We start from the raw sequence: 10653 nt of genomic DNA on the forward strand, positions 1-10653 counted from the left end.
TGAACATTTTCAAACATGCAGAGAATTTTAAATAGTATGAGGAACACAATATACTCAACATCTAGACTTTTTTCCATTTGAAAGTAAATTACAAATATTATGACACTTCACCTCAAAATACTCAGCATATTTCTCCTGAGAATAAGAATATGCTCCTATGTAATAACAATACTGCTATTACACCTAAAAAATTACTAATATTTTCCAACATTATCTAATACAGAGTTTGTATTTGCATTTCTTCTATTTCTCCTAAAATACTTTTTTATTTTTCCCCAATCAAGCATTAGAATCTGAAAGCAGCTGGAACTGACAATACAGATAGGTCTGATTTATTTTATTGAGGGTCTTTTATAGTATCATGTTCAAACTGACATATAAAACCAGAATTTCAGTGTTTTGATCTCCAATGAGAAATATAATACCTAGAAGTTCAGATACTCACTGCCATTTACTAAATTTGCTTGCTAAGGTTAGAATTGAAACAAAGGATTTTGATATTTAATTTGAATTTTTAAATAAGCTACCTTCATAAAACAACTGCTAGAAACCATCAGGATTACACCAGTTGGCTCCCCAAGACCAGGAATGTATTTCTTGTCCCTAGGACTGTGCATGCATAGATCTTCCTTCTTAATAATCTCAGTGTGTTCATTTTGCTTCATCCCAACTGCCACTACCTTAGTTTAGTCTTCATTGCTTTTTACTTGGATTATGGTTCTGGTTATCTATTGCTTTATAGGAAATCACCTCAAAACAGTAGATTAAAACAATGACATCATCTATTTTGCTCACACATCTGAGGTTGTGGGGCTCAGCTAGGGAATTCTTTCTTGGGGTCTCATTTGGTTTTGGTCTGATGGTGACTGGTGATAGGATCTTCTCTGAAGCCTTCTTCACTAGCACTTCTGGTAATTGGCCTGGGAAGATTCAAACAGTTGGGCCTGCTTAGCCATGTCTTTCTTTCTCCATATGGTCTCACTGTAGGCCTCTCCACAGAGTGGCTGCAGGCCAGCCACATTTTTTCCATGGCAGCTAGAGGCTCCCTGAGCAAACTTCCCAAGAGAAATCAGCAGAAAGCAAATACCCTCTTGTAACCTAGTCATTTTAGCTTCAAAGGGACACTTCTGCCTCATTCTGTTCCTCAAGGCAGTCACAGAGTTCTGCCCAGATTCAAAGGGAGGGGACATAGATTCTACCTCTAGATGGGGGAATTGTTGAAGAATCCCAGGACATGCTTTAAAATCACCGCTATTACTCAAACACATTCGTAATTCATCTTCAATCTTGTCCTCATCACTTCTAGGACAAAGAGAGCGAGTGAGCTCACTGATGCCAGAATAAATGTAATAAAACCGTATTTCATTGTGTCATTTCTCTTCTTCATATCTTTCAGTAGTCAGGGTTTTCTGAAATCTCTGGGAGAAAATTCAAATTCCTCAGAAGAGAAATAGATTCCTTACAATCTGGCTGCTATTTCTCTCTTTAGCCTCATATATAGTCATTTCCTATTTTGCGCTCTATGTTGCAGGCATGCTAAATTACTTCTTTCCCTATATTGCTGTTGTTTCTGGCCACTGGATATTCTCAAAGGCTCTTCCTGTGAAAACATTTTCTCCTTTTTTTCCTGGCTAATTCCTGTAAATCATTCAGGGATTAGTTCCAGCATCACTTTTTCCAGGAAACCTTTTCATTTCATTTGTTTGTGTTCTATATTATTTCTAGGTGCTTGCAAAGCATTGTGTGCTTTTCTTTGTCATAGCACTTATAAGGATGTATTTTTGTTCATTAGATAACATGATGCCCATTATGTCTCACTGTTTTGGGGGGATATATATGGTTTTGGAGGGAACTACTCTGCCCACACTGACACCACATGGTTCTTCTAGTGGAACCCAGCAATCATAGAGCCTCACGGCCTTGACCATTTGGAAGGCCAGATGCCTTGCACAAGACTAGTTGGAATTTTTCCTTAGAATTTCTCACATATGAGCTAAAGAAAGTAAGACTCTTCTTTGATGATGAAGTGTGGATGATGTCTTAGTCCATTCCACCTGCTATAACAAAATACCATAGATTGGGTGGCTTATAAACAACAAAATTTCATTTCTCACAGTTCTGCATACTGGAAAGCCCAAGATCAAGGCACCAGCAGATGCAGCGTCTAGTGAGGGCCCATTTCGTCACAGACAGCTGCCTTCTCACCCTAACCGCACACGGCAGAAGTAAAGAAAGAATGTCTCTCTCAGGACTCCTTTATAAGGGTACTAATCCATTTCTGAAAGCTCTGTGCTCATGACTAAATCACTTCCCAAAGGCCCTACTTCCTAATACTACCACCTTGGGGGGTAGGATTTTAACATATGAATTTTGGGGGAATACAAACGTTCAAACCAGAGCAGAGAATGTGAGGCTTACAGTGGCTATTGTTTCAGTTTCATGCAGTCACCGGATTGGGGAGATGAAGAAAATGACAATCAGAGAGGCAATAGATACGCTAGAGAGAGACAGAGAGAGAAATATAGCATTTGAGGGAGTTCTAATGGCACCAGTTCCCTAATAATGATGTGTTTTTGTTCATTAGATAATATGATGCCTATTATGTCTCATTGTTTTACGGGGGGATATATATGGTCTGTCCCAGTAGGCTATACTATTTGATGGTATATGTAGTGTGTGTGTGTGTGTGTGTGTGTGTGTGTGTGTGTGTGTTTGTATGTGTGTAGAGAGAGACAGAGAGACTTATTTTCTGTGGATTATGTTTTGACATTTTAAAAAACATTTCTGGCTGGGAAGAGACTGTTCCTCCTAGGGCTAGCCCATTCTTAGAGATGGCAAGGGCCCAGCCAAGAGGATGCCTTCAGTATGTAAACTGACCAGTCCAGAGCCAGACCACCTCTATCTGGCCTCTATACCCCAGCAGGCAACACTCCTCTGCCTTTATCGTCCCAGGGCCAGGTATGAAGCAACTAAGGACCACCCTAGAGTTTAGAGCCCACAGAAATTATTCAAATTAGCCAGTCCTAAACTCTTTACCCTACCTCCCTTGGGTTTTCTGTGGAAACCCCAATGAAGGCTCTGGCCTAAACCTCCCCTTGATCCTGTCTTCTGCTTCCTGACCACCCTGGTGTCTTTCCCACACAGCCCTGCATGGCGTGCCATGCCTCTTGTCTCTAGGACCTGTGACTATGGGAAACTTTGTTTTCCCGAGCCTGTCCTCTGTCTCCTCTTGTGGCCTCACCTAACTGACCATCTCATAAAAGCACACAAAACAGTGTATTGTATTGTTTTTATATCCTCAGTGCCTCAGATAGGCCATGACATAAACACTCAAATTTGGGCCAGGTAAAGTGGCTCACACCTGTAATCCTAGCACTCTGGGAGGCTGAGGTGGGAAGATTACTTGAGGTCAGGAGTTCAAGACCAGCCTGAGCAAGAGTGAGACCCCCATCTCCACTAAAAATAAAAAAATTAGCTGATGCTATAGTGTGGTCCTGTAGTCCCAGCTACTCAGAAGACTGAGGCAGTTGCATTGCTTCAGCCCAGGAATTTAAGGTTGCAGTGAGCTACAGTGACGCCACTGCACTCTAGCCAGGGTGACAGAGTGAGAGTCTGTCTCAAAAGAAAAAAAAAAAGACTCAAATTTGCAGCATGGCATCATCGAAGGAGCAAAGAGTAGACTTCTGATTAAGATGATAGAAGGAAAAGTTATATTTAGCTTTGCTGACTCCCGAAACTCCACTAAAATAACTGTGTAATGGGTTGAATTGGGTTTCCCCAAAAGACATTAATGTCTTAACTCCCAGTACTAGTGAATATGCCCTTTTTGAGAAATAGGGTCTTTGCAGATGATTAAAATAAGAGTCAGTAGAGTGGATCCTAATCCAATACGACAGGTGTTCTCATAGAAGGGGGAAATTTGGACACAGAGACAGACATGAATAAAAGAAAGAGGGTGTGAAGACACAGGAAAAATGTCATTCGCAAGCCAAAAAACACCTGAGGCTGCCAGAAGCTTGGAGAGGGGCATGAAACAGATCCTCCCTCAGAAGGACCTAACTCTGCTGACACTTCAATTTCAGACTTTCAGCCTTCAGAACAGTGAAACAGTAAGTTTTTGTTGTTTAAACCATCCAGTTTGTGCTACTTTGTTATGGCAGCCCTAGGAAATAGAGATAGACTAGAAAAGAAAAAAACAAGTAAAAAACTCACAAAAATTAAGAAAGTGGAGAAAACAGAAATCAATTGTGAAGTTTAAAAAGAAGACTGACAAATGATAAGTAACTGACAGAGTAGATTTAAGAAATGGAATCTAGGCCGGGCGCGGTGGCTCACGCCTGTAATCCTAGCACTCTGGGAGGCCGAGGCGGGCGGATTGTTTAAGCTCAGGAGTTCGAAACCAGCCTGGGCAAGAGCGAGACCCCCGTCTCTACCAAAAAGAGAAAGAAATTAATTGGACAGCTAAAAATATATAGAAAAAATTAGCTGGGCATGGTGGCACGTGCCTGTAGTCCCAGCTACTCGGGAGGCTGAGGCAGGAGGATCGCTTGAGCCCAGGAGTTTGAGGTTGCTGTGAGCTAGGCTGATGCCACAGCACTCTAGCCTGGGCAACAGAGTGACACTCTGTCTCAAAAAAAAAAAAAAAAGAAATGGAATCTAAATCTGGCAGTAGGGAAAGTCTAAAGTGGCCTATTATTCATTAGGGAATTTAGAAAGGCTCAGGCATTTCCACAGCCAAGTTACCTCCTTAGCCCAATACAGCCATGCGATTGTCTCTCCCCGATCCCTGTGTAGACTGGAGACTTATTATTTGTGCAGGATAAACAGAGTCTACGGGCTAGAAAAGCTAAGGGAAAAGGGCTGTTAGAAGATGGAATACTGAAAACAGGAAGATTAAGTGAGACCTTGCATCCCCAACCTTCTTCCTCCCAGGCCGTTCCCAGAACTACACCAGCCCAGATAACAACCTGCCCAGCAGAAGATCGTTGTTAACAAGGTTTTTTCATGTGTGTAGAATTTGAAATGAGCTTTTTTAGCATCTCATTTTTTACTATGAGCAGACAGCAAGAAGTCAAGAATCACCAGGGATTTGAAGAAAAGATCTAATGTGAAACAATCAATCAATGAAAAAAAAACTTGGAGAAAAAATAAAAGACTACTCAGAGAGATAAAGACATCAAAAAATTATATCATTAATATCCTCAGAAAAACAAGAGAAAAGATTGCTTCCATGAAATAAAAACAGCTACAACCAAAGAACATTCAGACCAAAAAAGTTAAAAATTAAAAATATGAGAAGGAAAAAATTCAGTGGATGTATTAAAAGAAAGTTGAGGAAATTTCCTAGAAAGTAAAGCAATAGGACAGAGATATAAGAATGGGGAAGGGAATGTAAATTAGAGATCCAACAATCAAATACTAAGAGTCTCAGACAATAAGGGAGGTTGGTCAGACTTTATTTAAAGAGCTACACCATGAAAATTCTAAGGGAAATTATTTTCGTCCTAGAATTTTATACCAAGCTCAACTACTGTTTAAGGGGAAGGGGAGATCAAGACATTCTTGGACCATAGACACTCTCCAAAAATTTACTTTTCATGTACCTATTTTCAGGAAGCACCCCAAAAATGAGGATATAAACCAAGAAAGGAAAAGACACGGGATAAAGGAAACAGGATTTAACATAATGTAGTAGTAGGCCTCAAAAATACGAAAAATTATTATGAAAACGCTGTTTCAAGACTCATTGCTGTCTGTAGAGTAAAAAGCTTGTACTTTGTAAACCTCGCCCTAATAGAAATATCTGTGCTCTGTAAGCAATGACCTTGTAACTGATTGTGTAAGCCCCCCAGCTGTCTGTAGTAAACTTTACTGTACTTGCCTCACCCAAGAAAGAATGCTCCCTGCCTTAACTGATGCTATCTGCTTCTGTAACCTTGCTTGCTCAGAGATTGTAATCAGCCCCGAGGCCAGGCAGGTGGTCTGAGGCAGGTCCCAGACCTCCCTCGTGGCTATGGAATGTATGATGTAATTATTTTTGTTCCACTATGTCATGTTCAATGTCAAGTAGCCCCCCTCCAAATTAGTATAAAGTCTTCTCACCTTTTCGGCTCTGGACTGCTCTCTGTGCAGCCGTCTGTGGTGGTACAGAGGGTAGTCGCTGGCCAGCTAATAAAGACTCACAATTTGGCTCATTCGGCCTCAAGGTGGTCTTTCCCGTACTCCCTACCATAACAATAAGAGTGAGAGGAAGGTAGTTTACAAGATAATGAAAGAAATTACTACATATTAATATGCATGCTTTCTTAATACGTGAATACCTGTATATAAACTCCCCTAGTCCTCACATAATACTGTAATACTTCATCATATCATCATTTTACAGATGGAGAAATGAAGCACGGAATGATTAAGTGACTATGCCAAGATTGTACAGGGATTAAAGGGCAAAGCCAGAATTTTAACCCCTAAAGCCTGGTTTGGTTGTCAAGACTGCAAGGGAGTTTCTGCCTAGGTCCTGTTGCTTGTCACACAAAGATCCAGTTATTGAGACAATGAGGATTGCCAAAGAAGAAAGGAATTTTTAATATGAAGGACGTCAAGAGAACAGGAGAAGCTGCCTCAGATGTCTCCCCAAGTAAAGGAAATCAAGGGCTTTTAAAGGAGGGGCCCCTTGCCTTGGGGCAGGTCATGGTGTAACTAACTGGAGACTACAGGCTTTGAGGGAGGGTTGTGAGGGATGGTGAATCTTGGCATCAGGAAGTCTGCCCTCGGGGCCTTCAGAATCTCACCTCCTTTGTCTTGTAGAAAATCCACTATTTCTGGGAAAAAACTCAAAAGGTCAAGTACTTAGTTAAGGAAGAGCATTGTAAAAACAGATTTAGGAGTCATTGAAATTCTTTCATTGAACTGGTTACAGTTTCAGGCCCTTAACCCGTAATTAATGTTCTCTTTTTTGCTTCTCATTATACTGACCTAATCAAAATTATGATATAACCATGTTTGGAAGATGAGTGGGCCTGGGAAATATTCAGATGTGTGATGGTAGCCGATGTAGAGATGGTGGTGGTAAAAAAAGAGTCTCATATTCGTCTTCTATAATAGCAAGTCAATAGATAATGTTCCAAACTGAAAATAAAAATCAAGAATAGCAACATATGCATGCTATTTGGAGAAATGTAGGTTTAAAATATCAGCTAAAAAGCAGGGAGTAGAAAATTGTGTGGTGCGAAGGTGCTATTTTTCTTCACGATACTTGCGGAGCTATTTAACTTTTTAATCTGTATGGATAGATAGATTTGATTTAAAAGTAAAAACTAAATAAAAAGTAAGAGCAAAAAGTTTTTCAGTTTGGTGTTTAAAGTCTGAGAAAGTTGAGTGTAATGTCAGAGCCGGTTCCCCTCGGCCCCAGGAACAGGGAGGCAGAGTCACCGAGGATGCAAATGGCAAAGGAGTTTATTGGCCAGCTCGAGCTAGGGTCCAAGTCCCAGAGCACCAACGCAGTGGCCTCTTCTAAGGGCTAGGACCCCGCCTTGGGGTAGAGGTTAAGCTTTTATACCTTTTTCTGTTTTACACACGACACACAGGTTGCACATGACACGCTGGGCACACCTTCCCCCCTCCCCTCCTTAGTTCATTGGTTCCTTTAAAAGTGGCTGATCGTGTTGGCTTCTGATTGGTTCCTTTAAAAGTGGCCCCAAGCCTCGGGATTTTCGCGCCGGTGCCAATTGTGGTCAGCGTCATTTCGGCAAAACGGCGGAGTCGTTTCGGGGAAAACCAAAACTTAGGCCTACTCCAGGAAGTTCAGCCTGTCATGGAGTCACTCCTGCTCTTATTCCTGTTTCTGATTAACTACATTTAACAAACAACTAAAAACAAGCACGGTCACAGAAGCAAATAGCATTACAATCAAAGAGAACACATTTTTCTAATCTCAAACAATTTGTTCCACACAAAACAAAGTACATTCTCCTACTATCAATTCCTGTCTTTCACAGCATGTCAAATATTTTCCACAGGTGAACTCTCAATGTGTCTTGGATAATCACTGCAATTGCCTTCCCAGTCAGATTATTCAAAGGCAGACTCCCCATACTGGTCTCTTGGTTACCTTCTGGCCAAGCCTTTTTTACCCAAGGAAAAAAACCCAAAACTCGCTATCCCCAAACTTTGCCATTTTAATCCCCTGACACTTAAATTTGTTAAATAATTCCTGTTTTTCCTTTATTTCCATATCTTCATATGCAAGTAAACTCTTAACATATTAACTAATCAAATCCTTTAATAAGGATCTTTTAGAGCCATAGCTACAAGGCCAACTCGATAAGAGCTGATGCTGCAGTTCCTGCCCTAGACCTACCTGGACTGAAAGCAGGCCACTGCTGTTATCCAAACCACAAGGGGCTTTCTGCCTAGATCCAATTGCTCGCCACACAAAGATCCAGTTATTGAGACAACAAGGATTGCCAAGGAAGAAAGGAATTTTAATCCGAAAGATGTCTGTCAGGAGAACAGGAGAAATTGTCTCAAATCCGCCTCCCTGACCAACAGAGATCATGGGCTTTTTAAGGAGGGGCCACACGCCTGGGGGCAGGTCATGGGGGAAATGATGATTCTTGGCATCAGAATTGTTGCACAGGGAACTTGGGAATCTCAGCTCCTATGTCTTGTAAAAATTCTGCCGTTTCTGGGAAACGACTCAAAAAGTTTAAGTAGTTAGTTAAGAGAGGAGAGTATAAAAAAACAGACAGGGGCCATTGAAATTTGTTCTTGGAGCCTGTTTCACTGCAAAGCACCCTGTACTGTGCTACTTGTCTCCAAGCCACAGACAGAACTCGTCCTCACAGCCCAGTGAATATTACCTTAGCCCCCGCCACCCCGCGAAAGGAGAGTTTGCACTGTCCTTGTGTGATTTAATATATGTCCATCTTTCAGGTCTCCCACTCAGATTAGGAGCTTGGTGCTACCAGGGTCATTTCCTCCTGCTGTGTAGATATTGACACTTTCCTTCCGATACTGACATCACTCTAGACACAGCCCTAATTGTTTCCAGGAGCTTCAGTTCTAGCAAGTAAAAAATGACAGAGAATGTGGTTTTTTTGTCCAGTGTAGTCACCCCAAGAAACTCAGAGGCAGCTGAAGAGGAGGCAAAGTGGCACTGCACTGCCAGGCTGCAGGGAGCTTGTGAGTGTCTCTGTCACTTGTGTTGACAAAGAGGGGTCAGTGAATCTCCACTGCTTAAAAATAGAGGACAGACCTAGAGAACAATCGTGTAAAAATCGTATTTCCTAACCACTCTGTTACTTATTTTTTCAACTTGAGCACAGCTTAGAATTTTCTGTTGAAATGAAGAAATAATGACTGTCATTTCACCACCACCTCCAATGTTCCTTTTCATGTTCTCATCACTTTAACTAGGATTTTCACAATATGCTTCTAGCTAGAATTAAGACCTGCCTTCTCCACACTTCAGCTAAGACCTCAAACTTCTATCAGGGTATAGTTCCAAAACATTCACCACATTGAGAAGAAACTCACCTGTTAATAAAACATTAAGTAGCTTCTCATTGTCTTCAAGTTCAGCATCCAAACTGCTTAGTGCAAGGCTTGACAATGTGCCATTTTTCTTTTTCAACTTCATGTTCTGCCCTCTCTTTTACAGTACACGACTCATACTAACCTACTGTATGCTGTCTACTCGGGACGAAGCTAGTAGAAAATGAACAATTAAAGAAGGAGCAAGAGAGATAAAAAGGAGAGTGAGGATGGGGAGAGATGATCTCATTTATGCCTATATATAAAAATACACATTTAACTCTATGGCTTCCAAATTTATGTCCTCCTGTCCAGACCCCAGAGTCTCAGAGAGGCATATCCAACAGTCTCTGTGCTGTCTCCAGAGGATTATCTTAAAAACATCACATATTTTAAAGGTCCAATGTAGAATTTCTTTTTCTTTCCTTTTTTACGAATTGAAGTTTAGCTCATTGAATTTCAAAGAAAACTTTGACTTATTTCATTAGCACATCTGAGCTTTCCTTGCTGTTTAGTGCAGTGGGCCTTGTCTTGGATTAACTTCGTACATATTTCACCATCAAATGCCTTTTCCCCACTTTTACAAATTATTGTCTTGAATTTTCCCCTGTTAACAGAAAAAAGACCAAAACTCTGTAAAATAATTTAAATAATTTAAAGAGCTGAATGTGTCTAACCAGTCTGGAGCACATGGCCTCAATAGGTCCTGAGAAAATGTGCCCAGGGTAGGTGGGTTACAGTTTGGTTTCATACATTCACGGAGACAGGAGTTACACATAAGACCCTAAGTCAATATGTGACCCTAAGTCAATATACACTGGTTTGGCCCAAAAAGGCAGGACATCTCTAAGTGGGGGCAGATTCTTTGATTTGTAATTGATTAAAGAAAGGAAGCTTGGTTCAGGCTGGGTGTGGTGGCTCACACCTTCCTAGCACTCTGGGAGGCTGAGGTGGGCGGATCGTTTGAACTCAGGAGTTCGACACCAGCCTGAGCAAGAGCAAGACTCCATCTCTACTAAAAAAAAATAGAAAGAAAGTAGCTGGACAACTAAAAATATATAGAAAAAATTAGCCGGGCATGGTGGCACATGCCTGTAGTCCCAGCTACTCGGGAGGCTG

The 10653-nt window shown here is 41.2% G+C and overlaps 1 protein-coding gene across 1 annotated transcript in view; it reads right to left on the bottom strand.

The window, feature by feature from the left end:
• GABARAPL1 (GABA(A) receptor-associated protein like 1) overlaps window positions 1-10653 on the bottom strand; it is a 38255-nt gene that overhangs the window by 24541 nt on the left and 3061 nt on the right. Inside the window, exon 2 of the mRNA XM_012652143.1 lies at window positions 6103-6225. Within this exon, the coding sequence (XP_012507597.1) occupies window positions 6103-6225 (123 nt within the window). The remainder of the gene's footprint in view (window positions 1-6102; window positions 6226-10653) is intronic.

Source organism: Propithecus coquereli, unplaced genomic scaffold (assembly GCF_000956105.1).
Source record: "Propithecus coquereli isolate 6110/MARCELLA unplaced genomic scaffold, Pcoq_1.0 Scaffold380, whole genome shotgun sequence".
In the NCBI taxonomy this organism is placed as follows: domain Eukaryota; kingdom Metazoa; phylum Chordata; class Mammalia; order Primates; family Indriidae; genus Propithecus; species Propithecus coquereli.